Source organism: Nematocida homosporus (genome assembly GCF_024244095.1).
Source record: "Nematocida homosporus strain JUm1504 chromosome Unknown 111, whole genome shotgun sequence".
In the NCBI taxonomy this organism is placed as follows: Eukaryota; Fungi; Microsporidia; genus Nematocida; species Nematocida homosporus.
Window position 1 is genome coordinate 1 of NW_026250645.1, and position 27166 is coordinate 27166.

Below are 27166 nucleotides of genomic sequence, written 5' to 3' on the forward strand. Positions count from 1 at the left end.
TGCAACTTTAATAGAGTCAATCTGATTCAACCAATTTAGTTTTACATATCTACCCTACAATTCAATATGACGTCATCCTCACACACAACCATATTTATTTAACAAATCACATCGATACTCGTCTCAAGGAAGGTCTTTAATAGAGTCGGTGGTGGCCAATGAACCCTATCCAACCCAACCCAACCCAATAACACCATCTAATCTATAACAGCTTATCTAAAACTCTCGAGTAGATATAGTAGAATAAAATATAGCATCATCCACTTCTAAATCTACCCTTAGGGATGAAAGGTTGTATTCCTGGTCCTAGAGACAGAAAGGAGACTCATTTGGTACTTTGGCTCAATAAAGATAATTTCCAAGTCTCACATGCTGAGGGCTTTTGTATTTCAAACGGGGCGAGCTTCATGCTTGGCGTGCCACACTTAATTGGAGTGGATTTTGGTTCTAGTATGAATCCAGTGGATGTTTGTTTTTGGGTACGTATGGCAATAATACTTGCGAAAGGAATAGATATAGATATGGTAAGACTAATTTAATGGAGTTAGTAGTGGGCTGCATCCTTGAGCTCTTCGATGGGTTTGCGGAGGTAGTTGATGAAGTCGGTATCGAGTTTACAAATAACTAGGAAGAGAATAACAGTGGTTACAAGGAGTAGAGCAGCCCCGGTGATGAACGTGCAGGTTGAGAAGGTTCTCTGACGTGGTTTTTTGTCTTGTTGGGAAGTTAGTCGGGAGATAGTGTAGTCCAATGTGGCTGCTAGAGCCATTAAAACAGGGAATAGGCCTAGGGCTTGTTGGAAGTTTGTGTCGGCATAAGCTAATCCAATAATGAAGACAATGAGATGGGCAGCTGCGGTGAGAAGGAAGAGATGATTGGGAATAATCATGTGTGTAAGAAGATAGATAGGCCATGGATTACCTACAATTAGAGCAGGTAGGACTAGGAGAATAGTTGATAAGACGCAAATAAAGAATCGAGTGGGCTCACTTATCTTGTGGTTGTTTGAATCAGTGGTGGTAGCAGCCTTCCAAAGAATAGTGGTAAGAACTAAGATAATGAAGAGACAAAGTAAAGGGAAGAATCCGAGTGTCTGGAAGTAGCCGAAAGAGGCCAGAAGAACGCCAAAGTAGAAGAAGCAAACTAATAAAAGGGACCAGCGAATGATTTGTCTTGCGATTTGGATTAGACTTTCAGAAGTACTTGGGGCTTTAAGCTGGTTAAGAACATCTTTTGATTGCTCGGTAACAACAACCCAATCAGGAGGTATGTTAATATGAATCATTGATCCCTCTATCTCTATGTGATTATATACCTTGAGTTTAATTAGGGTAGAAATGGAAGAGCTTATTCATCTGGCCTTGTTGGGATAACTTGGTTTTAGATTTAACTGAGTTATGGTTAAATTAAGATCATTTAAAGTTAAGTTAAGTGTGTTGCTCCAATCCAGCCTAATCCATTTGTTACTTAGATTGGGCGATTGGGTTAGTAATTCGAATTAGAAATATAAATTGAGATGAAAGCTGAGATTGAAACAAAACTAGAGGGGTTTAAACTAAATTGAGATTTAAGAATTTGTGATGACAATTGGTTTATGTCATAATATTATTTCCTTTTATGGTCAATACCCAGGGAAGGTCCTGTTTAGATAGCTGGAGTAGAATCCAAATACTAACCCAATGTATGATTGTGCGATTCTTGGGGCAACTAAGTAAGTGATATGTTGATCTTTGTTGTCTAAAGTTGAGATGGGTTGGAATTAGGTCGGGTTAGGATGGATTAGGACTAAAGGATAGATTAATTCAGCTAAACTTGTTTATTAGGTTATATTTGGTGTTTGGAGATGGGAATACCGGGTGTATAGGGAGGTTTTCGTAATATCGTCATTTAAAATCCAATAGATAAGGGTGACAAAAAGAATAATGGTACATAGTAGATCGATGATTGTCCAAAGTTGACCATGACGTATGCTGTGAACTAAGCCCCTCCAGGAGCGGAGGTTTTGGGGTAGGAGGGAAGCCAGGCGATTGTCAGAAGCTTGGCATGCAAGTTTGGCCCCAAAGGCACCTATATTGACGCTCATACCATCTATTAGCATGAAAACGGCAAGTCCGTATAGGAGTCCTGGATGTTCAAAAGCGATATGATGGATGGTAGTAAAAAGAGTTTCGTGCTGATAAATAATCCAGAGCTTTAGATGGAAGCATAATATGCAAAGCAAAAGCGTGGCGGCTTCTTGGTTATTCTTCAGGAAGTCACAGTCGTTGTTCACAGATACGTACTCGTTTTGCTTAAAGTCGAGAAAGAAGCATTCAGCTGGTGGCAAGCACATCTTCTTATAGATGATTGGAGCCAATATGATTATATAAGAAATAGGATCAATCACCCCAGATACACAGATAATAAATGCAATCCCGAAGGAGTTCTTGTAGGCACCCCAAACAGTCCAGATAACAGAATCAAACAAGCGGCAGTACTTAAGAGTCAAAAAAGCGTAGGATAAGAGATAGGTTTCCGTGCAAAGAAAGATAGCAAAACCGATGAAGACGGGTAAAAGTATGTTTTTGTGATTGCGGAACTCAGTCAAAGTCATCTTATATTTAGGTGAGCAGTAAATAAAGAAGTGGCAGGCCCGAATGAATATAACGATATCCGATAAAAAGTTGCCCAATAGATAGATTACTAGTAAAGGCATAAATAGGTCAACGTAAACAATATGCGAAAATGCACCGTAGCTATTCTGAAGTGCCCTAAAGTAAGGCCACAAAGTGAGCATAATTAACACTCGACAAAAGATTGATGTTACTGTGCCAATCTGCATAGCCACATCCACTAGTAATTCTTTGTTACTAGTATGTATCGGTTTAGTAGTGGTTGGGTGCCACATATTTTCATACGGTGGAAATGACACGATCTTGGGCATTTCAGCCTCGTGTTCCATTAGATGGTTAATGTAAGACCGTGGCTCACCTGACACTATAGGCCGACTGTAACGACCTGAGCCATGGTCTGGCAGAACAAAAGTAACCTTGCGGTTGTTTCGGCCAGTTAATTGTGAATTCATGTTATCTTTTCTATCTAAACCCAAAATAAATTAGAAATCGAGTGATTCCGGAAATCAATCAAGCCGGGTTTATCATAATTCAGTCCAATACTATCTCAATCCCAGCTATCTTAAACCAAATTTCACAAAATTACAGTAAATTCACGCTAAGATACTAACCCAAACAGTAAAGATTTAATGTTATAAACTATTATCCAGGCCTACTGCCACTGGTACTTTCTCTCTTTAACACGACTTAGACCAGCTGCATTGAACATTGCTCCAGGCTTGTTTTCCAGCTCAACTTGGCTTTCGGCATGCCAGCCTTCTTTGATTTCCACGATAGGACTCTCTTCAACAGCAATAACCGTTGTATCACTTGGTTCATCCAAATCTTCATCCAAATCTATTTCCGTTTCTGTTTCAGTTTCTGTCCCACTCTCATCCATCTCATTATCGTCCCCACCATCAGAATCACTACTATCACAGGTCAACTTAGCTATGCGTTTACGACGAGGCTCTGAAAGTGTCTGAGAAGGCGCAGAGGCAATTGAAGAACTCAAGATATTCTTAGTCTGTTCAGCGCATGGACTAGCCACAAAACCATCCGGCCGCGCACTACAAACCAAATTAGCATCCGAAAGAGTTATCAACCCATCAATTTCCAAATCAGGTATGCCCATAAATCCACTACTAACTGTATCATTACCACAAACATCCGGACTAAGATCTATACTAGCCTCCGGTGCTTTAGGCTCTTCCTTTGGTACTTCTAGTCGAATGTACTTACTTTGGCCATTGAAATCACGCTTTTGTGCTATTTTGTTAATCACTAGCTTAACTGCGCTCTCAGCTCTCAATCTCCGGCCAAGATCTTTGGTTTCAGACAAGTATCGTTTAAGTGCTTCTTCTCTCGTATAATACAGTTCGGGTTGCTTTCTATCTTGACTTCTGACCATGAGAATTTTGTCTCCCATGCAAAAGAACTACTTCGATCTCCAACAATTACTTGAAGAACTAACCCAAGAGTACACTTCTCCCTATGATAATCTTTCTGATAATCAAAAGGCACAAATATATCTACAAAGAGATTATGAGTATCTCTTAGCTGCACAAACAGTTTCACCTGAACTAGTACCACTTGTTCATGATTATCCAATCTTACGTCCTGCTTTAACTATTGCCCAAGTAGAAGAGCTCATCTCACAAAGCAACCGAGCAACCACTCCCGAGTCTGCTGTTTGTTCTGCTTGCTCATCTAAACTTAATAGTCCCAACTCAAGCAGTAAGCCACGACTTCAACCAAATACACAAATTAGTAGCAATACTAGCAATAGTAATGCTAATAGTAACAGCAATAGCAATCGCAATAGTGGAGGCAACTCGGGCCTGCTAGGGTTTACTTCGGCACGCAGCCAACTTTCACCAGAAGATGCAGCTCGATTGCCGAAATCAACTAGTAAGAGTACTGGAAGTAGTACTAGCACGGGTAGAGTTATTTCTAGTACTTTAGCTAATCATAGTAATAGTGTGCCTAACAATACGGATGAGAATTCAGAATCACCAGTGGATGCTAAATTACTACAAATGATTTACAATGAAGTCTTACATCCTCATACTCAGATGAGTTGGGATGAAATAGCTGGGCTAGTTGAAGTTAAGACGGCTATTAAAGAGATCATTATTTGGCCTATGCTACGGCCAGATCTCTTCAAAGGTCTTAGAGGACCACCACGGGCATTACTTCTCTTTGGGCCACCTGGAACTGGGAAGACTCTTATTGGCCGGTGCATCGCTTCACAAGCCGAAGCCACCTTCTTCTCAATCAGTGCCTCGTCCTTGACTTCTAAATGGGTTGGTGAAGGGGAGAAGATGGTTAGAGCTTTGTTCTATGCCGCCATGAAACGAGCTCCAGCAGTTATTTTCATAGATGAGATAGACTCACTACTTATGCAACGAACCGAAGGTGAGAATGAAAGCACGCGACGACTTAAAACCGAACTGCTAATTCAAATGGATGGAGCTAGAGCATGTGAAGAGCATGTTTTAGTAATTGGTGCTACTAATCGCCCGCAAGAAATAGATGAAGCAGCCCGACGTCGATTTGTCAAGCGTCTGTACATTCCTCTGCCGGATAAGGTGGCACGTGCTGAAATGATCAAGCAAATTGGAGGCGAAGAACTAGCGATGGATAGCACTGAGATTGAACAACTAGCAGAAGGTCTAGCTGGATACTCTGGATCGGATATTTTCAATCTGTGCCGAGAAGCAGCTATGGAGGCCGTTCGAGAGTTGTCATCTTTAGCATCAGTCGAAAGACTCCGTAAAATTGGATCACGAGACTTCCAGAAAGCCATGGCCCAGATAAGGAAAAGCGTCTCAGAAAAAGACCTCAAAGTTTACAGTGACTGGAATGAAGACTTCGGCAGTACTCCTAACATTCCAGCCAACTAATAGACCATACAATACCAATTACCAAGCAAATATTGCCACAACCACAACAACCAAGCAATAAACCAAATGTTAACTTAGATATTAACTTAGATATTTATCATAAGCCCCAATCCCATAATACCTCCTTACATACTTCAACCCAACTCAACACCAACCCATCACCTAACCCAACCCAACTCAATACTAACTCAATCTAACTCAGTTGCAAACCAAATTGGGTTAGTATTTCGATGACTACTGACTACCGAGACAGTTCAATCCAGACAAACAATACTTTCTTAAACATTGCATCAGTATCATATATACACATGATAATATCACCAGGAAATGAATAAACAAAATGAAGATATGTTGATGTCATAGTATTTCCTAAAAAGGAAAAAACCCGACAAATTACGTAATTGATAACGATTTTCCTTAGTTGGCGCGATTTTATTTTTAGAGCCATGCTAAAGACTATACGACATAATTCAAAAACTAACTCAGAAGATTGCTTATATTTATCAATCTTATTGAGAGCTCTTTTATATACATGTTGTTTTTGTCTCGGACAGATACTTGCTAGTACTTCAACTATAGATACCAATCTTACCCGCCAAATTAACCCGAGTTGGACAACTTCTATTACTATTCCCCAAGCTAACCCAATTCCCAGTCTTCCCAATATGCCAATAGACAATAGTTATTTCAAAGTCCCAACTGAAGATAGTTCACATGCCATGACTTTCGTACTAACTAACAACCAAAGTGACTCAGAACAAGAGGCTCTATACAAAGATATAGTAGACAATGGCCACACAGATATAATTATTAGACCCAATAGTACGCCAGATAAATCAATTGCTACTAACTCACCAACTACCTCTCTTAAACCAATCTTATGTCCCTATATGGCTCTATGTCGTCTTTTGTTCACCAGTAATTGTCTTAGTATAACTGTATGCCAGTTTACCTATGAGTATAACAGCACAGAAATTAAAGAGCTAGAAGATGTTATGAACGTGTACATTAACGATTTGCCCAAGTTCGCTCGATGGAAAACCGTGGATCTAATTATAGTGGAAGGCAGTCCCGGGGTAGTTACCACGGTATCTCAACTAGCTGTTCGTTCGCCTTGGATTGGCCGGCTGATTATAAGTCAGAGTCAGAAACTTAAGCCATTAGACTGGCTAGCCGGTAACCAATGGACACAACATCGGCAGTACGACTTAGTGGTGTGCAATTCTACTTTTGAGTGCCAGATAGTCACCAAATCAAATATCTTCTCACAACTCAACTGGTATAGAACTGCTATTCATACAACTCTGCATAACATAGACTGGATTAATACGTCATCTTCAACTCTAGGTATTGAGTATCTACAATTGACCAATTTATACCTCAAATCCTCTACCTTTACTAAACTCATACGCACACACTTTATGTTGATGCGGCTCAACCGACTAAGTGTTTATTGTGATTCAGCATGGGTTGCCAGCCACATTAAGACCACGACTAGCACTCAGCTAAATCATAATAGAAAAGCAGCCAAACCTAATGCCGGCCGGATTAGAGCAAAAAACCTAATTATTCGTACTCCTGGTGATCTTAATGTTACTCAAGACTATCTATTCAGTATATTTGACCGACTTGAAGTTCATTCTTCAGCCATTAAGAGACTAAGGATCACCAGTCCTTTAGAAGAGGACAAAACAGTAGTTCTATTCGTTATTGCCCCAGTTAATGTATGTTTAGCTAAGTGTTTCAAGAAAGAAGCAGCAGATAGTTCTTTAGCCAATTCAGATCATACTATAAGTCTTGATCTCGGTCGTATGGGCGACAAAAACCTTATTTACAACATCATTAAGGATTCATATGAAGCCACCGCTACTCTAAATGACTATCCCCTTCAAAAAGTCGCTATCTATTATCCCCAACACGTAACAAACATCCAAATTGCGACTAGATATTACAAGTTACTAACTCATCTAGTTGATTTATTCCTTAGTAAGCAAATCACTACTATTTCTATCGTTGGATTAGATAACAAATCTACTTCCGATAAATCAGGAAAAGGTGGTAGTAAGCGGGGCTGTTTTAGCTGCACAAAAAGATCGAATGTCCAACTAGGGCAATCTTCTCAAGATGCTCCTTCTGATGCTTACTTGCCATCTACCAATACCGAACTAGTTAGAAAGGTAGTTTGGATCCCTGAAATCCCCGAAGACCAAATTCAACTCCAAGTTCATACAGTTTTAGAATTTGAGAATCTCACTGACGGCACAGCATCAAATATTATAATGACAGTCAAAAAGCCCAGCAGTATTGGAGCAATCAAAGTCTACAACTGCCCCGTTCAAACAGTCGACCAACTTTTTATCAACATCCAAACTGCCGATTCCCGACTTATTAACTTAGAAGCAATTTATCTAGACGCACTTAGTTTTACTGCTATTTTAAAGTCAAACTCAATCATATCTAAACAATCTTCAACTACCACTGCCCTAGGTAGTAGGTCATCACAAACCAATATTTCATCCCAATCCAAATCATGGATTGCTATCATCAACAAACTACGTCTTATTTTAGATGAGACAACATTCAATACTTACCAAACTACTATTCAAACTCTATTCAACAGCCGCATGCCTCTCTCGCTTAAGTTTGATCCTATCGCAATACCCCGTATAATCGATAAGCTCGACATGTCCAACATAACTATCGTCCATCTTTACAACCTTACCCCCGCCCAAATCCAGCAATGGAGTCAATCCCCAACCAGCCCGAACCCCAATCTCTTCTCTGGCAAACACCTCTACCTCCATATCACATCCTCCGAATCCCTCAATAACCAATCCGAGTGCCAAGCCCTCTGCCAAGTCATCACTTACCTCCAAGTCCATACCAGCTACCTCTTCATAGAAATAGATTCACTCCTCTCTCCCACCACCATCACTACCCTGCAACAACTAGTCGCCGCTCCATCCAATCCCACCACTCCATCCCCGCCCAAATCCATCGTCCTTATAATCCACGGTCATCCTCTCCAAAGCTACCATACTCTATAACTATCCTAATTCAATAAACAACTTACTTACTACTTTACTACTTTATTGTCTGGCTTTACTATCAAATTAGTACCATACCAACTCAACCTAACCCACCCCAACACACTCTAACCTAACCTAACCTAACTCAATCCAACTTAATCTAAACCAAATCCATTTAAAGCATCCAGACCTTTATTGCCAGACATTACTCTAAGCCCGTTCAATACCAACTCAATACCAAGTTAAGTCCAGCCCAGTCCGCAACTAAACCCAACTAAACCCAACCTAGCATCAACTCAATACTAGCCCAATAGTTATTGGCAGTAAGGCTTCCAATGCGCCGCTGAAACAGGTGCTGAAAACCCATGCTCATACTGCGCCCCGCCTTCTCGTAGCTTATAAAGCAACCGTCGACCGGCATCCGCATGCGAAGGCATCCCTAAATGCTCCATTGATAGAACTAAATCCTCGCCCGTCAAAGTCTTCCGCTTCTCTATCTTACAGAGATCCTGTGCCTTACACGTAATAAACGCAATAAACTCAGAAGCCGCTCTTTGCATCATTTCCTTAGCATCTTTAGATATCTTAGCTGACCCTGGAATAGACTTCTTCATAATCCCAGCTACATTAGCCACTGGCAAAAGACGATCGCTCTGTTTCATTCTAACCCAATACTATCCCAAATCCTTATATCCCAAAGACTAGCTTTATTTGTTATGACTACGACTGCTTCACTACCCCATCAACCCGTAGGACTATAATAGCCCCCTCAATCGCTGCCTTAACTGCTTGCTCCTTCACTACCAAGCACTCATAAACCGTACTCACCCCTACTTCACCCGTCAACCCATCCACACCATAAGAACTCTTCTCCTGCCGATGGTACTCCTCCAACTCCAACATTCCAGCCCGTACTCTACTCCGCCCGGAATTAGCCATTAATAAGCCAGGAATTGATCGGAAAGCCCGAGCCATCACTAAAAAGACTTCCTTTTCCCAGGCGCCAACTTCACTACCCAGGCCATTACTAGCCTTTTCTAAACTTTCAGCTACCGCCATCTCAATAGCCCCACCGCCATAAACTAAGTGCTGACTAGTAGCTAAGTTCTTAGCAATCCCTAGAGCATCACGTAAATTACGTTCTAACTCGCCTAAGACATCTCGAGAAGGTCCCCTTAGAACAACCGTACAGGCTTTAGCTTGAGCATTCCCGAGAATAGTAGCATAAGCCTCACCATTAATCCAGCTCATCTTAAACTCCTGGGCCTGACCTACATCCTTAGCCGTTGCATCAGCTGCTCTAGAGATAATACTAGCCTCAGTACATAAGGATAATCTAATAAGATCTGATTTCTTAACTCTTCTTAAAGCAACCACTCCAGCCCTAGCTAAGATAGCAGCTGCATGATCACTAATTCCCTTCTCAGAGATAATCAAGTTAGGTTGTAAAGATAAGAGTATCTGCACAGATTTCTCAATCTGGGCCTCTTCTGCCGCCAAAGCCGCTGAGAAGACTTCTTTCTGATGCATCTCAATAGCCGCTTGGTTCTCACCCTTCCGATACTCCAAAGGGAAATCCACCAGTACAACCCGTGGCTGCACCAAGTGTTTAGGCATACGTACATCCACTGCTTCTTTCTGTAGAAGTACACCGGGCAAAACATAAGACTCTTCCACTCGTCCCCCTAAGACTTTCTCAACTCTGATAGCATGTTTAGTATCCACTACAGATTGATCTTTTTGTTTAACCAAAGATACAGCTTGATAAGCTATATCTTCTAATTTAAGCAACCGATAACAAAATTTAGTAGATAAGGCCTGACTAATAACTTTTTTAACAATTATTTCCTCATTAGTACTCTTATCTTTACGTAATAAACTAAAATCAAAAGAATTCTTCTTTAACGACCCTAAAACAATCTCCAGTCCTTTTTTCAGACTAGCACAAATCCTAACTGGATGTACTTTAGCTTTAAGCAGGGGTAGTAATCCTTGTAATAAATTAGCAGCTAAAACCACAACACTAGTCGTCCCATCACCTACCTCTTCACTTTGAGTCCTTGATAATTCAATCAAAGACTTAATCACTGGATGAGATACTTCTATCTCACGTAAAACACAATTACCATCATTAGTCAGTTCGATTCCTCCTATGCGCGTTAGAATCATTTTAAGCATAGATTTTGGTCCAATACAAGTTCTTATCAAATCGCACAAAACAGAGGCAGCTTTGATGTTTTCCTGTTGAACTAAATGGGGTTCATCTTTCTTCAAAACAGTTAGAGTGGCTACTTTTCTTGGTTCCATGAAAAAAACACACTTTTGCGATTAAGAACACCCCTAGTTTAATAAAAGTAGATGGAAAGAGTGCTTTGGGAAAGAATTAAGGCTTTAGATGGCCTGATAGATCGGATGAAAGAAAATAAAGAGATCGGGTTAGTTGAGATCTTACGAGAAGAGATCGAAAGGTTGCGCAGATTAAATGAAGAGTATGAAGAAGTAATTCAAAGGAAGAGAGTGAAGAGTAAAGAAGAAAGTGAAGGTAAAGTTAAGTATTGGTTGAATGATGGGTCTGTTTATGTAGTAAATAAGGATAGGAAGTATAAGTACTTGTATGATAAGAGTAGTGGAGTAGTGACTTATGAGTTTGGTAGTGGTCAAATAGAAAGGACGTTTCCGGGTGGGATTAAAGAGATAAGAACGGCCGATGGTAAAATTATTGTGAAGAACTCAGAGAAAGAGTATGATATAGTCAATAAATAAGTAGGTTATCTTAAATTGGGTTTGAATAAGGTTGGGTTTGGATTGGGTTAAGTTTAGGTTGAGTTGTTAAACAATCATTACTCTGTTTCCGTTACAAATTGTTTATTCATTGTTGATCGTATTAGGATTGGGTTAGTAGAGAATTCAAACCATATCAAATCCCAACTCAATAGTAGCTGGTATTATTAAAATTTAAGTATGACGTCATATCGTTGTCTACTTTCAATAAATGGTCGAGTATGCCGTATTGAGGTATTCTTTAATAGAGTATGTGTTGGTTAAGATGGATTGGGTTAAGTTGGGTTTGGATAAGATAGGGTTGGGTTTGGATAAGATAAGATAGAGTTAAGATTAAGTTGTGATATAATAGAGCTAAGTTAATAAGGTTGAGATAAGATAAGATTGAGTCGAGATAAGATAAGGTTATGTTATATTAAGTTGTATTAGGTTTAGATAAGATAAGATAAGGTTTATTTGTACTGAATTAGTAGTCATCATTGGTAGTTGTACTAACTTAAGTCATTATGGTTGGCCTGGTAATTAGGTGATGACTAGGCGGTAGATGAGAGAGTGGAGCCAGTTTTGGAGTCTGTGTGGGAGTAGGGCAAGGAGGTAGGAGAGTCGGAAGATGCTGGGGAGGTAGAGAGTTGCTTGTTTGTTGATGATGGCTTGGTAGATGGCAGTGGCTGTTTGGTGGGTAGAAAGAACGAATGGAGTTCTGACTGTAGCAAAAAGAGGTGTATCTATCTTATAGGGATAGACAGTTAGAATATTGAGACCTTCGCGGCGGAGGGAGTTAAGAAAAGTATGCATGAATGCTTTAGTGGCTGAGTAAAGAGCAACATTTGGGAAAGAAGCAATACTAAGTACACTATTGATATAAACTAAGCGATTAAATTGTGAATTTTGAATCATTTGTAAATGAGCGGATAGATTGATTTGTATGTACTGATTAACATAGTTAGTTGTAAGGGAAGTAAAAGGAGTAAAACCATCAAAAGTAGCATGATTAAGAATAAGTATATCACAAGTGATTTTTAAAGGTTTAACTGAAGAGAAATCATGATTAATATATGTACATGCAGAAAGTTTTGGATGTTTTGGTTTGTTTCTATCAATAATTGTGACTTGCCAATCTTTGTTCTTAAAGAGTATAGCTAAAGACTCGCCAAGACCAGAAGCACCACCAGTAATACAGACATGCATTGGGTTGCTAAGAAAAAAGTCTAGTATTCATTGGGTTAAGTTGGGTTAGTATTCAGATTGAGTTGAGTTGAGTTATGTTGAGTTGAGTTGAGTTGAGTTATGGGGTGATAATAAAGATAAGTAAAGATAAGATTAACTGATTAGGATTGGGTTAGATATGAATATACTATTGTGGATCGGTCTGTTTATTAACTGAGCTTTCGTGGTGTAGTGGTATCACGCATCCTTCACACGGATGAGGTCTCCGGTTCGATCCCGGACGGAAGCATTCCATTTTGCTACGAAGTACTAGTGCTGCTTTGTCTTGATGATAGTAAGTAAGTAGTAGTAGTGCTATTATAATAGTAGGTAGCTAGAGATTGTACTGGTGGCTGGTTGTTTACTCGGCAGTGTCTAGATCGGCAATCTTACGACGAAGGAATGCGTTCTGTTGCTTGAGAAGATGGAGTTGCCCGATGATTTGGGATCTTTCTCTTTGTAGGCGGGTGGATTCTTGGTCGACTTGCTGTTTGAGAGCTGTAATACGCGTACGGAGTTCTTCAACGGCTGGATGCGAAGTTTGGGGAGTGAGTTGAGTACGAGTTTCTTTGATTTGAGAGATAAGAGTTGCGATTCGTGTGATGATCTTTTGACGAGTATTATCTGTTTTTTGGGTTTGGTTGTTAATTGCCTGGGAGAGAGTGTAGATTTCCGTTGCTGTATCTTGAAGATAACTGATTTTCTCTTGGAGGGAAAGGGCTAGAATTAATGACTTATTAGTGACATCGGCTTTGAAGGTATTAAGGATCTTTTCTAAGAGTAGCTTTTGTTCTTCTTTAGGACGACCGTTAATTATAGCCAGATCTAAAGTTTGGTACTTCCTTAGAGTGGCTAAGATATTATCAGCAGCTGTAATTAGACCGGAACGTATACCTGTTTCTTCGGCTGGTACGGGTAAAGGCCGATCGGGTATAACTAGAGGAGTAACTGGGGCAGTAGTAGATAAAACTTGTGGTTGCGGGCCCAGAACAAGTAAATGCTCACCTAAACTAAGTACTTCTTCCGTAGCAGTTACTGAACTTATAATAAATGGCCCATCTTGTTGTAGTTCAATGAGTTGAGTTGTATCTTGAAGGAAGACGTGCTTAACAGCGAATAAACTAGGTCTTAAAGGTACAACTCGACCTTTTGTCTTATAAACATACACTAAATGGTACTCACTATCCTGAGCACGATAAACTTCTAAGCCAGTATGATAAACCACAACTAGTCCCCAGGTAGTAAAGACTTCTTGGCTAATCTCTTCCCCAATAAAGGTAAGTGGTTCTGGTTTCATTAGGACTGGTCCTTTAATAGCTAAAGTCGTTCGTGAGTAAGTAATTGTAGCTTCAGCAAATAACAGCTTAGTATTACTAGTACTATCTGTTTCAAGAATATTACTGGGAGTTAATTCTAGCATCATATCTCCTGATAAGACTAAACGATTATCTAGAAGACTTAACTTATTCAACTGACAAAAACTCAATCGCTTATCGCTTTTAAAAGTAAAGACTCTTGGTCTGTCTATCTTACGACTAAGATCAAGTAATGAGTAGACAGTCAGACCTTGATTGAATAGATTAACTAGTTTGCCTTTATCTATGTAAGTGGCTAGTGGAGTTGAATCTAAACGTACTTCTAGTCTTTCTTGAGTATGTCTGGGTATAATGATTTGTCTCTTCTTGAATCCGAACAGTAGATACTCGCCATTTTCATCAGCTAGAACATTTGGATTTTCACCCAACTTAAGAACATCGTTGATTTCAAATGATTCAAGCGTATCTGATAAACTAGAGTATCTAACAACCTTATTGTAACTAACTAAATATATTCCGCCTATAAAAACAGCTGAATATTGGTATTCTACAGGCAAATTCACACTAACTCTTCTATTAGTCATTAAAAAATATTCACTATCCATCTTTCTACTAACTCAATCCATACAACTCTTACCTAATCTACATTCTAATTCAAATCTAACTGCCGTCTTACTTAAGACTACTTTGGTTTAACGTCCCCTAATAGTATAATATATTATTGGATTGAATTGAATTGTTTATTCTTATCTTACTTCACTTCATCTCAACTCAATCTTATCTTATTTCATTCCACCTTAACCCCACCCCACCCCACCTCAATCCTATCTTAACTTAACTTAATCTTAATAATGATATAAATGTTATCTATTTGTCTACCTTTATTATTTATTCAGTATAAAGCTACTCTTAGTACTATCTTATTTCTATTTCTATTTCTAATTCTAATATTATTTCTAATTCTAATTCAAAGTCAAAGTCAACTTAATTCTAGTATGTAGAGTCTTGTTTCTGTTTTTACTTGAGAGATAGTTAGGTTAATGTGGTATGAAATAATAGAGATAAGTTAAGATTGAGATAAGTTGTGATATAATAGAGATAAAGTTAAGATTGAGTTAAGATAAGATAGAGATAAGTTGATAAGATACGGTGTACTTGGTGAATAGATTGTGTAGAGATTGTAGAGATAGTAGAGAGGACTTGATTTAACACAAAAGCGACTTTATTTAAATAACCAAATACGAACCAAATACTAACTTAATGCTAGCCTATTACATTCTTGGAGACTTCTAGAGTACTTAAGAACTCTTGATCTATTACTATCTCTTTTGTGACCTTTTTCCATGTACAGTAGTCGAAGTACAGAATCAGTCCGGGGGCATTGGTAGGTCTCTTTACAATTTGAACAAAGGTCTTCATTTGCCGACTAAACATCCATCCGAGTTGTAACAACCGACTATAGGCTTCATTTTGGACCTTCTCGCCACAATGGTTAAAAAACACGTAAAACAGTGTTCCTTCCGAAAACTTCTCTATCTTCTCCTCTTTTGTGCCTCTTATGGCTGTTTTATAACACTCGGGAAGAATACTATCTATTTCTCGATCGTTTGGGAATATTCGTTCTTCTCTATCATCCATTGGTGGGTTCTCTGGTGCGTCTATCTTCAATGCTTCCCTATAGATGTCCCGAAACATAAACATAAAATTTAGAATGAGATAATGTGTATAGAGGTCTAATCAGTACTTATGGAGACGTGTTTGGCATTTTGATATGGCTGGATGAAGTTTTGGGTTGGTTTGGTATTGTGTGGAGAAGACTGAGAGAAGTTTGATAGTCAAAATCATCCTTGGCTTGGGATAGACTCAATACTAGTCTTAAAACATGTTGTTTTTGAGATAAGAAAAGGATTAGTATTGGGTTGGTTTATGATAATTAAAGCAACTAAAGTTAAATAACAAATAGGTTAGTATTGGGTTAGTTGAGTTATTCAGTTACTTTTAGACTTGAGTTGAGTTAGGTTAGGATTGAGTTGGGTTGAGTTAGTATTGAGTTGGGTTAGGATTGAGTTGAGTTGAGTTAGTAGATGTATATATTAGTAGATGTATATTGGGATAGTATTGCTCTTTGTCGTGTTCTAAGATGGTAAGACGCTGTTTTCGGCTAGTAGTACTGCTATCAAGATATAATCAGACTAGACGTTCGCAGGATTTATTGAAATAATACTTTGGATTGGCTAGTACTGAGTTGGTATATCTCAAAGTGGGTTAGGGATGATAATTTGGAATTATGGTGCTAATTTATAAGTCTTACTGTTGATTAATGTCTTCGCTCTTGTAATTGCTGATGATAGTTAAAAAGATACACTAACCCAACCCAACCCAATCTAATCCAATGCAGATGCCATAATTCAAGGATCTGTGTCCTTTGGCAAAGAATAGGGAGGGAGTGTTTTGAATCCCATATTGTAAATGAATTGTGTTTAATATGCTAATCTAACAGAGTCTTTTTCAATTTAAAGTAAGATAAGATTTCAAAATTAAAAATTCAAAATGCAGGCCAATCATAGCGTCAACAATAGATCTCATCAAGAAATAGATGGTCTTGCACAGATAGAGAGAGATAGATCGGCAGAACAAACGAGAAAAAGTCGGAGAATATACAAGTTATATCAAAAAGTATGTGAGGAGGCAATGAAACATGATAAAACCATCGAGTTTGACCTATACAAGATTGCTGGGATATCTATCTTAAGTGCAATTTGGGTATTGCGATATCTGGGGACATTATTGACTGAGTACCAATCCACATACGAGAATGGGATAAATACATCTATGTCACCAGCGATGTTTACCAGAGGAATACATTTGCTAGAAGCCTTCCAGGCTAGTGTTAAAACTACATGTTACGTTACCGGCACTTTACTCTTTCTTACCTACATCTGTGCACTTGACTGCTTAAGCTTCATAAGAAACTTTACAGTAACAACCAGCATGTGTATCGCAAAGACGCTTTTTTTGATTGTGCAGTATAGTACTGCGTTCTATGTTACGTCATTTCTTCTTACTTTTACAAGTCATTGGGCATTTATCTTTATACTATCCTTCTTCAACATCACATGGTTGAACCTCTTTATAACGATATTGACCAATATTCACAAAATAGTTAAGGAAAACGATCAGGAAAATGAGAACAACCAACCTGAAACTAGGAAAGACCGAGCTTCTATGTCAGAAATGATAAGATCGCTCCCGAAAATGATCCCAATGATTAGATATGGGATTATGCCAGGCCCACTAGCACTTGGATTAGTGGGTTTGCTAACCATAGCTATATTGACAATAGAGTGCAATACTGTGCTTATTTGGGGCTACATAGAAGCAACAAAACCTCAACTCTGCTACTTCACATCTTTCGAAATAGGTTGTAATGCCTAATGCACTCAAGCCATATAGGTATGAGGACTTAATTCGACTTTTATGCAGGATACTTCTCTGAACTGATTCACAAGGAAGTTTGTTTTTGACCGTTGGTTTTTGAGATATTTTGAGATATCAAGATCTTAAGGCATCTAAAACTAATCTTAAATAAAGGAACTTTGCATAAGTCTGAGCATTAAATAAGCCATATAGTTCTGGGCATGTATTAACATCAAATTATATATCATTATTTGTTACATTGCCATTAGCAGATAAGATACTGTTGTGCCCCAGGGGAGGATAGAGACCTCTCATCCAAATATACTCAACGAGAGACAGGTCATCACACAGGCTGATGCCGGTTTTATTGATTAGAGGTTCGAGTTGAGGTTCTGGGGTGCGAGTCTGAGCCGTTTCTAGTTCTGATATAGTTCTGTGCGAATCCTTCATATATCTCATGGAAGCCATAGAAAGTCCTTTCTCAATCTTCGTCGTATATTTATACTCTGAAACAAGTGATAACAAGATTGAGATTTCTTTTGGAATATCTTAGCTTATCTAAAGTAGTACGGAATAAATATCTAAGTTATTTGCCCCTGTAGTTAACTCGTCTAAAAGTAGAGATATCTCGAGAGCCTCATTAAAGATGTGTGGGGGATGGCACGGACACCACAATAAGTATTTTGATTCAATAATGCCAGTTCTTGATATGAACTAATTTGTGACATTTATGCCATACAGCATTAGCAATAATGAATAGCTTGCCAGCGGTCGTATGACATCACAACAATAAGTAAATGAAGACTAAAATGGTAGAATATGTGTGCTGGTTTTGAATTAACTGTGCTTACATACTAGTATGATCAAATGCGTTTTTACTTTGAGATACGACTTAAATATTTACATTTCAAAATTCAAAATGAAGCCTATATCTACAGCTAGCAACACTTCTCAACAAGCCGCAGTTGTTCCTGTGGGAATAGAAAGAACTACTGCGTTGGAACAGTTTATAAGAAATAGCGGCATCGGCCGATTCTATCTACAGATGCATGAGGAGAACAGGAAACACGAGACAACAGACGAAGGTCTAATATATGCCACGACTTTGCTCATGATCGTTTCTATGGTTTGGGTAGTGCGGTATCTGGAAGCATTATCGAATGATTATTATCCCACAAACGAAAGTGGGATAAATACATCTATGCCACCAGAAGCGTTCGTCAAAGGAACACGCTTGATAGAAACTTGCCTTGGTATTCTTAAAGCTACCTATGGCATTGCCGGCGGATCAACCATTTTTGCTTACATTTGTACACTTGGTTGGTCTAGATTCAAAAACAGCTTTGCAGTAACAACATGTGTGTGTGTCATACGTACGTTTTTGGTGGTTTTAGTTCTGACCTTGGTCTTCTATGTTACGTCATTTCTTCTTATTTCTACAAGTCCATGGGCATTTATCTTTATACTATCCTTCTTCAATCTCACATGGTTGGGTGCGCTTCTATCGATGTCGAGAAAGATACATACACTGATTAAGAAAAGCAATCTAGCAAATGAAAACAGTGTCAACGTGGCCGAGGAGAATCGTTCAGATCCTGAGAACAATCAACCTGAAACCGAGGATTGTGAACTTAGTATCTCAGAAACGATGAGATGTTTGCCGAAAGCGATTAAGTTGATTATGAAGGGAATTATGCTACGCCCGTTATTATTGGGGCTATTGGGCGTGCTAACAACATTGATACTCATAATCGAGTATAATACAGTGCTTATTTGGTGTTATACAGAAGCAGTAGGTTCTAAACCTCTTCCCTTAGGTCTTCTCTGGTCGATTGTTTAATGCCTAATGCACTCAAGCCATATAGGTATGAGAACTGAACTCGACTTTTATGCAGGATACTTCTTTGAACTGATTTGCAAGGAGGCTTGTTTTTGACCGTTGGTTTTTGAGATATTTTGAGATATCAAGATCTTAAGGCATCTAAAACTAATCTTAAATAAAGGAACTTTGCATAAGTCTGAGCATTAAATAAGCCATATAGTTCTGGATTTACACTTGTTTGAAGTTATCTACGAATTCAATGTCTGCGCGGTCTAAACACTCTGTCATGGACTCAGTATTAAGTCTATCTACAACCAGTCTAGCCCTCGCAATACTATCACTACCATAACAAACAGCCACTAGCCCAACTCAGACCTAAGAATGAGTAAGTCTAATTGGACTGGGCTAGTACTGGGCTAGTCTAGTTTTGACAAAAGGACAATCTTACTCGGTCCTCAAAATACTATGGCCAACTCCAGTCCAACAAAAACAATCGGCACAGCACACTATCTTAATACTTACTTGATAATTAGAAGGTTTATTAGTGCTAATCAGAAAGGTTGCTAGGCCGAAGATATACAACACCATTGGAGCTTGTGCTGGGTATGCCGCCGGATGGTTCTTCAGTATAGTAGACTGGAGCAGGGTATGCATGAACCGGCTGGTATTGCTGGCGAGGCTGCGGCTGCTTAATGGTCACAAGAGGAGGTGCACTCTCAACCACAGAGACCGGCTGCAGAATCGTTGTAGTCCGTTTCGGCTGGGAGGGAATAGAGAGAGTCTCATTGATCCGATGAAGTTCATGCTGAATGTGATCAAGAGTCTGTGCATTAGGATCAGGATGAATACTCTCATCATAAGACGGGTATTGGCCATCAGTAGCCACTAGAACTCGTCGTGGTTGAGCAATAACCGGAGGTGCTTGCGACTTCCGCGACCGACTAAAAGGCGAGCGGAACCACTTCTTCTTCTTCTTAACAGGTGCCGGGCTGGCATAAGCCGGATATGCCGAAGTCTCCGGCGGGTATAATGAAGAATGTGAAGCATATGGTTCATAAGCAGGTGTTTGGTAATGCGAGTCATAAGGCTCCTCAAGTTCAGACTCTTCCAGTCTCTTCTTCCCAAATCCTAATTTCCGCTTAGTCTTCCTAGCTAAGTTACTAAGTCGCGGCCATTTCGAAGCCGGTTTATCCGAAGCAAGATTGTCCCCATCAAACTCCTCATTAAACCGTCGCCCCTCAATATCCCGCACATGACCATGACCATAATCATAATCATATCCCGCATCACCATGTCTATAAGTTTCTCTATCTCGTAACTCATCAAGATCTCTTCTTGTTCTACTATCTCTTATCACATCATCAACACTATCATCAGAACTCTTCTTCCAAGGCATATACCATCGCTTCTTATTCTTCCTCTTCTCATCTTGCTTAGCCTCTTCATTCTTACGGAGTTCTTCTCGAATAGCAGCACGTAATCGATCACTCTCAGCCACCGCCAAACTAGATTTACCAGTCGGACTATTTGGATCTTTTCCTGCCGGGCCTAAAATCTTATCTAACTTTTCAAATTTCGCATCAACTTTCTTACTAATCTTCTTTTCTCTTTTAAGCCGTTTCTTCTCTTCTTTCTCAGCCTGTTTAGCTTCTTTCTTAGTTAGAACTCGATTAGGTTTGTTATCCACCACTATACTCTTAGAAATAGCATCATGAACCATCTGTCCTTTCTTATCTGTACTACCAATTGTTATCACAATTTCCTGAGCCTCAGGTCCTAAACCCACCACCCGAGTCTCTTCATGCACGCGACGCCGAATCACTCCATCACTACCCACACTATTACTTATCATACTAACAACTCTATCACCCACCCGCCTAGTCGGCATCACCACCACTACACTACTCGTACTTACTGGCCCACCACTCACTATTCCACTCCCACTCCCACTTCCAATATTCCCAATACTCCCCACACTCACATTAGGTATGGCACTAGGCACTACATTACTACTAACTCCTGCCCCTACGGCCACACTCGGCACTACATTACTAGGCACTACATTAGGCACTGCATTATTAGGTGTAACACTAGGCACTACATTAGGCACTCCATTCATTGGAGGAGGACAAATAATACTCCCATTACTACCTAAACCAACACCAACACCAACACCAACATTACCATTAGTATTACCAACATAACCTAATCTATTAGCATTAGCCAAAAGACCTTCTATTCGACCCGGACCTATACCAAGCCTAGTCAGTCCCCCTAACATACTCGGCCATAATTGCGGCCGATCCAAAGGCACAAAGACCGGTCGAGGCAACAGCCTTACCGCAGGCATATTCTGACCAACCATCCATGGCTGCCTACTCCCTAACTTCTCCCTATATAAATGACAAATCCCATTCAGTCCCATTACTCCCCCCATTGACAAACAAGCCCGTACATCTATCGCCCCCAAGACATAACTAGTACTCACTAATAGAGTAATAGTACTCCCTATTCTCATACCCATCCACTAATTAGAGACTTATATTAGGCATTCAAAACATAGTATCAAAATCGTCACTATGTATCTCATTCACTATCTTTTGTTTTACAATGACCCAATAAAGCCGATTAATTTTTTGTTTACTATGGGCTCAGTCATTAGTAACTTCTTGAAAGCTTTTGGGGGCCACGTGGCTAAAAAGGTTCTTATGGTAGGTTTAGATAACGCCGGAAAAACAACAATTTTATACACCTTTCAGGCTAAAGGTCTTACAGCTTCAGTTGATGAGATAACGGTGCCTACAGTTGGATTTAATGTGGAGAATATCAAAGTAGGAGGAGTAACCATTACAGTTTGGGATATCGGAGGCCAAAAGAAGATAAGAAGTCTTTGGGGTTTTTATGCAGATGGCTTATCTGGACTTGTTTATGTGATTGATATTGAAGACCGGACGCGATGGGAGAGTGCAGTGGAGGAGTTAAAGAAGATCCTGGATAAGGATGCAGAGAGTTCTCGGGAGAGATATCCCGTGCTAATTTTAGCTAACAAAATAGATAAGGTGCCTGAATCTAAAGCCAAAGAGGTACAAGAGGCTTTTATCCAGACTTTAGGGCCATCCCAGCTGTTTAGTGGACATCCCTGGCGGATCTTTCAGTGTTCGGCCAAGCATGGTGATCTTTCGGACATTACGCAGGGATTTACCTGGCTAGCCGATCACCTAACGGAAGGAAGTGCACAGGGTAAATAAAGGTTTAGTTTGGGTTAGTATTAAGTTGAGTTGGGTATTGAGTGGGTTGAGTTAGGTATTGAGTTAGGTTAGGTTAGATTAGATTGAGTTAAGATTAGATTAAATTGGGTTGTGTTGTGTTGTGTTGCGTTGAGTTAGATTATGTTGAGTTAGATTATGTTGAGTTTAGATTAGATTAGGTTAAGTTGAGTTTAGATTAAGTTTAGATTAGATTAGATTGATAAGGGTGTATGATGTAATTAAATTGTATTGAGTTGGTTTGTGATGTATTGTGATGTATTGAGTTGTGGTGGTGTTGGATTGGTTTAAGGTAAAGTAAGGTAGAGTTAATATTGGGGTGTGCTGGGGTTTAGATAAGGGATGGAGATGGGGGATGGAGAGTAGGATGAATGGATGGAATGTTTGGATGGTGGTAATTTCTTTTATGGAGTTAGAAGTAATGCTTAGACAACATATGGCTGGAAAGGTAGATATTTGGTCAGTAGCTGAGGTTTATGCCCGGAAAACAGGGAATGAGATGGAGGGTCGATTGAGTCGTGAACAAGTGGGGTGTTATGTGCTTTATAAGACTTTGGGCTTTGATAGTTGCGAACGATTAGTCTTACATAAAGAAGTCTTGCAGAAAGCTTATACAGTGAAGTACGTACCGGGTTTGGTTTCGGCATATGGTGGACGAATGATTAAGGAAATGGGTGGAGGTGGGAATAAGCAAATTGGTCTGGGAGTTTTAGACTTGTTGCTTTGGGTAGTAAGACAGATAAAGGATTTGGGAGAAGTATTTGAATTAGAGGAACGTTTGGGGTTGTTGTTGCGACAGTTAGATGTAAAAGATAGTTTAGAACTGGCTATTGAGATATTTAGACGAAGTAAAAGTAGACCTTTTCAGGAGTTAGCAGTTGAATGTATTCTGGCGGCGGGTGGATATACAGCCGGGATAGAGCAAGAGTTCTCGGGAATTGCTAATCGAGTACTAAGTGGGCCGAGTTTAGAGAAGGAATTAGAAATAGCAGGTGAAGCAGTAGTGCGTATGGCTGGAATTGTGCCGGGTGCAGCAGATGAAGTAGTTAAGGCTTGTATAAGCAAGGCAATGAGTTTAGGACCGGGTGGGAAAAGAGAAGGACTGATTGCATGGCTTAGTCGGATAAACCAGCAAGAAGGTCTTAATCAGCAGGCCTGGGGTCTTTTGGGTGGTAAGGAAGAGAGTGTTCTGGCGAAGGGAAGTATTGAGTCTTCTAGTAGTTCTAAGTCAGTAATAAGCCAGTACTACTCTCAACAGCAGGAAAGAGTAAGTCTTCATGCGGGTCAGGCCCAAGTCTTTGCGGCAGTTTGTCGGTTAGAATCTAATTGGGTGAAGATTGCTCGGCAGGTGAGTGGTGAGGAGTTCTTATTCTTGGCTGAAGTATGTCGTGGTGTTCAATTACAGCCGGGTACGGAAGAGAGTCGAATTGGGCTTTTACGAGTTCTAGAAGTAACTGGGGAGAAGGCTTTTCTTGATAACCATCCCATCTCTAAATTGATCCAGATAGAAACAGAGATAAAAACGGGATATGATGCATATTTGAATGTAGTCTTTAAGGAAAAGTATCAGCTAAAGCACTCAGTTAATATTGTTAATGCTTTAGTTGACTATGCCTATCAGGGACGGATTGTTGACATTGCCATTCAATTAGGAAGTATTATTAAGCACCAGGACTATATTGCTAGAGTTAGTCGCTGGCAGGTAAATAAGCCGGTTGGTGATATTGGACTGATTAGTCGGACTTTAATTAAGATCATAGATAAGAGTTATTTCAAGAAAACTGATTTGGTTCAGATTTTCAAATCACTGGTCTATCTTATCTCTACTGAGAACCAGGAGACTCAGGAAGCAATCTTTAGTATTCTAGCTAGTATTCTTAGAATGCATGCTGAGCTAGATAAAGGTATTAAACCGGCTTTATACGGCCTCCCTCGAAGTACTTCCTTAAGTATTAGCCAAACGGAAAGCAGTGCTGATACTAACGATCAAGAAAACACAATGGTGATTGCTAATCTTATCTTTGAAGAAATACTTGGTGCTGATCTTCATTGGCAACCCCAACTCTCTCTCCTTTCACTAATTAACACTATGATCAGATGTACAGGTGATTTTTTAGTCGGCCGGATTGAAGACCAGATTCTTGGACCAGTACTTAGATACTATCTGCAAAAAAGATTTGTTTTACCCAATCAGGAAATCAAAATTTTAGGTGAGTTTTTATTATTGATATGCCAATATCCTATCCAATTTAACCGTTATTTTGATTTAGTACAGCTTCTTCTGATACACTACGATAGTAAGATTGCCCATGCCGAAACTTCTTTAAACGAGCTTTTTCGTCGCAACAAGTACGCTTTGCTCTTTGCACTAGCCAACAGTACAGCACGTGCTGGCAAAGAGTTTCATGGATGTTCCCGGCATAGTAGACAGCTAATTCAGAGAATTTTTGCTAAATAATTATGCGGAGTTCTTCTACTTGCAATCTAACTACTTTTCCGACTAGTAGTGGTGTTTCGGCTCTTGAGTATAGAGATGTTTTGCGATATGCCCTTTGGGACGGCCAAATTGGCGAGTATCCAATTAGTTCAGCTGATAGCCCTAGTATTAGCGCCCCTGCCTTGAGTATTTGCACTATCTCGACTGACGAGGTTTATATTGGAACAGTGGCGGGAGAAGTCTGGCGCGTGACTGGCAGTGAGAAGAAGATAGTTGTGCAAAATCAGGAAGTTAGAACGTATGGTGGGTGTAAAGTCTCTTCAGTGGTAAGTATGCACCGGTTTAAAGACCAGCTGGTTATTGTTTTCTTAGTGGGTAAGGTCTGTCTCTACCATTTGGAGCGGCACCAAGTCACTAGTGAGTACTGGGTCGATGGGACTATTACTCTTTCAGCGATAAAAGGTGATTTAGTGGCTTATGTAGTGAACAACACCAACCTAGAGACATACAATCTGCAAACAGGCCAGATTGAGAAGCGAGTCTGTTTAGCAGCGATGATAACTCGGATTTGTTTCTTGCATGGCGAGGCGAATGTTGTTGTTTGTGGAACTGCAGATGGTAAAGTTACTTTGTGTTACTTGGATACAGTAGAGGCAGATTTTACCTTTAAGGCCCATCGTAAGACTAAAGCGAATGAAGAGATCTTCTTTCCGGTAGTGATGCTGGCTTCACTGACTGTAAATGAGCTAATTACGGGCGGTGCTGATGGGAAGGTTTATCTTTGGGACATAAAACGCCGGCATAAGATCAGTACTTTGTATTCAGCTAAGCGCACGATTCTGGCTGGTGAAATATCGGTGGCTCGGGAAAAGAAGCCATCAATGTGTTTAGTGCTTGGTAGTGGAATAGAAAGTCTTTATGCGCCGGAACCGCAAGCTGGGATTAATATTTGTATTGTGCCTTTAGCCGGCCAGATCTACCTTAACCTGTAGGGCTTAAACAAAGCCAAAGGAGTATCTTGGGCTTAAGGTACTGCTGGTGGATGTAAGTCTAATAATAAATGGTGTAGTTGGTCTTAAAACGGGATGATTGAAACTTTATTGATAAGTCTAAGCTGAGTTGGTGGGGTTGATGCGATCAAGAGTAATTGTTAGTTTGGGTTTCATTAGTGCTCCGCCAGTAAAACACAGTGCCTGTCGGGCAGTCAGTGCAGTTATCTTGTACTCGACCGCTGCGGCTAGTGATGAGTTAGGTAGGCGGGGAACGAGAGGACTAGCTGGTTTGAGGTAAACCTGGGCGATGCTTTGACTTGGATTCACATTGGTCAGTATGATTTGAATGGCCAGGGGGAAGTAGAGATAGACCCAGTAAAGAACTTCTTCAAGTTCGGGCACAGTTTGGAGTACATTGTCCAGAGGTGAAGAAGCGGACACGTTTGGTTCTTCGCGCCAAAAGACTAAGTTGACATGGCTACACTCGGACAGTAAAGCTGGTGGGGTGGCTTGGTGCTTGCTAAGATCCTCACGTATTTTAGTCACGCCTACATCAAGTATAGTAATGGCCTTGTTGTCGCCATGGGTAAAGTAGTTATGAAGAACTTGAATGCTGGCCTGTCTGGTGGCTGAAAGATGTGGATTGGTTTTCATAGTAGATAGTGCCTGCGTGTCAGAGCCGAGCTTGGTCATACCGTGTGCATTTACATCGAATAATTGTTGCCAAGACATTGCGGTTGGCTTTCCATCCGAGAGCAGTGCGGATGTTTGGGTGGCAATAATGAATCCAAGACTAATCAGTGATAAGACTAAACTACGTTTACTGTGATAGGCGAACATTCTTGTAAATCAATGAAAATTAGTGATTTAAATCAGTGCAATTTAATTCGCTGGTATCTTCTGTTCAGTTGGATGACAGATAAGTTGCACATTGGGTAATAGCAAGATATGAGTGTTGCTGAGAGTTCCGAGAATCCGACTTACTAATAGCTGTTTATAAGACAATGTATTGGGTGAGTTGTTTCTGGGTAAGGTCAGTCATAAACTATCGTATTTATTCAAAACGCTCTCTATTTAAGCTTTGGAAATTAATCGTTGACATTTCAATATATGAAATGTAAACGAACATTGGAGATGTAAACAAATAGCTATGACAAGTCATTTTTCTATTCCGTAAGTATTTCATATGGAAATGTATGGCCTATGGACATACAACAAGAACCTAATATATACTAACCCAACTTTCGTGTTATAGTGCTATATACAGTTCTTAAATACTTATAACATCTTAAATTAACCCAATACTAACCAACCCAATTCTTTTGAAATTGATCATATCGCATTTACTATTTAATGAGTTTTATTTCATTTTGAATATGCCTTATCTCAAAAGTCGAATTACG

General features: G+C 39.8%; 18 protein-coding genes across 18 annotated transcripts; 8 read left to right on the forward strand and 10 right to left on the reverse strand.

Annotated features, from left to right (window-relative positions):
* Window positions 1–544: 544 nt before the first annotated feature.
* Window positions 545–1285, reverse strand: NEHOM01_2024 (uncharacterized protein; the record flags this gene model as incomplete). Its single annotated transcript, XM_051490902.1, has 1 exon — window positions 545–1285. One exon carries the CDS (start codon window positions 1283–1285, stop codon window positions 545–547), a length of 741 nt encoding a protein of 246 aa, XP_051346862.1.
* Window positions 1286–1819: 534 nt separating this feature from the next.
* Window positions 1820–3064, reverse strand: NEHOM01_2025 (uncharacterized protein; the record flags this gene model as incomplete). Its single annotated transcript, XM_051490903.1, has 1 exon — window positions 1820–3064. One exon carries the CDS (start codon window positions 3062–3064, stop codon window positions 1820–1822), a length of 1245 nt encoding a protein of 414 aa, XP_051346863.1.
* A 200-nt stretch (window positions 3065–3264) lies between these two features.
* Window positions 3265–4002, reverse strand: NEHOM01_2026 (uncharacterized protein; the record flags this gene model as incomplete). Its single annotated transcript, XM_051490904.1, has 1 exon — window positions 3265–4002. One exon carries the CDS (start codon window positions 4000–4002, stop codon window positions 3265–3267), a length of 738 nt encoding a protein of 245 aa, XP_051346864.1.
* A 16-nt stretch (window positions 4003–4018) lies between these two features.
* NEHOM01_2027 (fidgetin-like protein 1) lies at window positions 4019–5497 on the forward strand (the record flags this gene model as incomplete). The annotated part of the gene is made up of 1 exon (XM_051490905.1): window positions 4019–5497. The coding sequence occupies one exon, from the start codon at window positions 4019–4021 to the stop codon at window positions 5495–5497; it is 1479 nt and encodes a 492-aa protein (XP_051346865.1).
* A 446-nt stretch (window positions 5498–5943) lies between these two features.
* On the forward strand, window positions 5944–8544 carry NEHOM01_2028 (uncharacterized protein; the record flags this gene model as incomplete). The annotated part of the gene is made up of 1 exon (XM_051490906.1): window positions 5944–8544. One exon carries the CDS (start codon window positions 5944–5946, stop codon window positions 8542–8544), a length of 2601 nt encoding a protein of 866 aa, XP_051346866.1.
* Window positions 8545–8840: 296 nt separating this feature from the next.
* Window positions 8841–9188, reverse strand: NEHOM01_2029 (nuclear transcription Y subunit beta; the record flags this gene model as incomplete). The annotated part of the gene is made up of 1 exon (XM_051490907.1): window positions 8841–9188. The coding sequence occupies one exon, from the start codon at window positions 9186–9188 to the stop codon at window positions 8841–8843; it is 348 nt and encodes a 115-aa protein (XP_051346867.1).
* Window positions 9189–9246: 58 nt separating this feature from the next.
* Window positions 9247–10833, reverse strand: NEHOM01_2030 (T-complex protein 1 subunit gamma; the record flags this gene model as incomplete). Its single annotated transcript, XM_051490908.1, has 1 exon — window positions 9247–10833. The coding sequence occupies one exon, from the start codon at window positions 10831–10833 to the stop codon at window positions 9247–9249; it is 1587 nt and encodes a 528-aa protein (XP_051346868.1).
* Window positions 10834–10884: 51 nt separating this feature from the next.
* On the forward strand, window positions 10885–11289 carry NEHOM01_2031 (uncharacterized protein; the record flags this gene model as incomplete). The annotated part of the gene is made up of 1 exon (XM_051490909.1): window positions 10885–11289. The coding sequence occupies one exon, from the start codon at window positions 10885–10887 to the stop codon at window positions 11287–11289; it is 405 nt and encodes a 134-aa protein (XP_051346869.1).
* Window positions 11290–11829: 540 nt separating this feature from the next.
* NEHOM01_2032 (uncharacterized protein) lies at window positions 11830–12495 on the reverse strand (the record flags this gene model as incomplete). Its single annotated transcript, XM_051490910.1, has 1 exon — window positions 11830–12495. One exon carries the CDS (start codon window positions 12493–12495, stop codon window positions 11830–11832), a length of 666 nt encoding a protein of 221 aa, XP_051346870.1.
* A 379-nt stretch (window positions 12496–12874) lies between these two features.
* NEHOM01_2033 (uncharacterized protein) lies at window positions 12875–14413 on the reverse strand (the record flags this gene model as incomplete). The annotated part of the gene is made up of 1 exon (XM_051490911.1): window positions 12875–14413. The coding sequence occupies one exon, from the start codon at window positions 14411–14413 to the stop codon at window positions 12875–12877; it is 1539 nt and encodes a 512-aa protein (XP_051346871.1).
* Window positions 14414–15092: 679 nt separating this feature from the next.
* NEHOM01_2034 (uncharacterized protein) lies at window positions 15093–15524 on the reverse strand (the record flags this gene model as incomplete). The annotated part of the gene is made up of 1 exon (XM_051490912.1): window positions 15093–15524. The coding sequence occupies one exon, from the start codon at window positions 15522–15524 to the stop codon at window positions 15093–15095; it is 432 nt and encodes a 143-aa protein (XP_051346872.1).
* An 855-nt stretch (window positions 15525–16379) lies between these two features.
* Window positions 16380–17264, forward strand: NEHOM01_2035 (uncharacterized protein; the record flags this gene model as incomplete). Its single annotated transcript, XM_051490913.1, has 1 exon — window positions 16380–17264. One exon carries the CDS (start codon window positions 16380–16382, stop codon window positions 17262–17264), a length of 885 nt encoding a protein of 294 aa, XP_051346873.1.
* A 901-nt stretch (window positions 17265–18165) lies between these two features.
* On the forward strand, window positions 18166–19086 carry NEHOM01_2036 (uncharacterized protein; the record flags this gene model as incomplete). The annotated part of the gene is made up of 1 exon (XM_051490914.1): window positions 18166–19086. The coding sequence occupies one exon, from the start codon at window positions 18166–18168 to the stop codon at window positions 19084–19086; it is 921 nt and encodes a 306-aa protein (XP_051346874.1).
* Window positions 19087–19615: 529 nt separating this feature from the next.
* On the reverse strand, window positions 19616–21586 carry NEHOM01_2037 (uncharacterized protein; the record flags this gene model as incomplete). Its single annotated transcript, XM_051490915.1, has 1 exon — window positions 19616–21586. One exon carries the CDS (start codon window positions 21584–21586, stop codon window positions 19616–19618), a length of 1971 nt encoding a protein of 656 aa, XP_051346875.1.
* A 127-nt stretch (window positions 21587–21713) lies between these two features.
* NEHOM01_2038 (ADP-ribosylation factor 3) lies at window positions 21714–22316 on the forward strand (the record flags this gene model as incomplete). Its single annotated transcript, XM_051490916.1, has 1 exon — window positions 21714–22316. One exon carries the CDS (start codon window positions 21714–21716, stop codon window positions 22314–22316), a length of 603 nt encoding a protein of 200 aa, XP_051346876.1.
* Window positions 22317–22755: 439 nt separating this feature from the next.
* Window positions 22756–24792, forward strand: NEHOM01_2039 (uncharacterized protein; the record flags this gene model as incomplete). Its single annotated transcript, XM_051490917.1, has 1 exon — window positions 22756–24792. The coding sequence occupies one exon, from the start codon at window positions 22756–22758 to the stop codon at window positions 24790–24792; it is 2037 nt and encodes a 678-aa protein (XP_051346877.1).
* Window positions 24793–24794: 2 nt separating this feature from the next.
* NEHOM01_2040 (uncharacterized protein) lies at window positions 24795–25763 on the forward strand (the record flags this gene model as incomplete). Its single annotated transcript, XM_051490918.1, has 1 exon — window positions 24795–25763. The coding sequence occupies one exon, from the start codon at window positions 24795–24797 to the stop codon at window positions 25761–25763; it is 969 nt and encodes a 322-aa protein (XP_051346878.1).
* Window positions 25764–25880: 117 nt separating this feature from the next.
* On the reverse strand, window positions 25881–26603 carry NEHOM01_2041 (uncharacterized protein; the record flags this gene model as incomplete). Its single annotated transcript, XM_051490919.1, has 1 exon — window positions 25881–26603. One exon carries the CDS (start codon window positions 26601–26603, stop codon window positions 25881–25883), a length of 723 nt encoding a protein of 240 aa, XP_051346879.1.
* Between the last annotated feature and the right edge of the window lie 563 nt (window positions 26604–27166).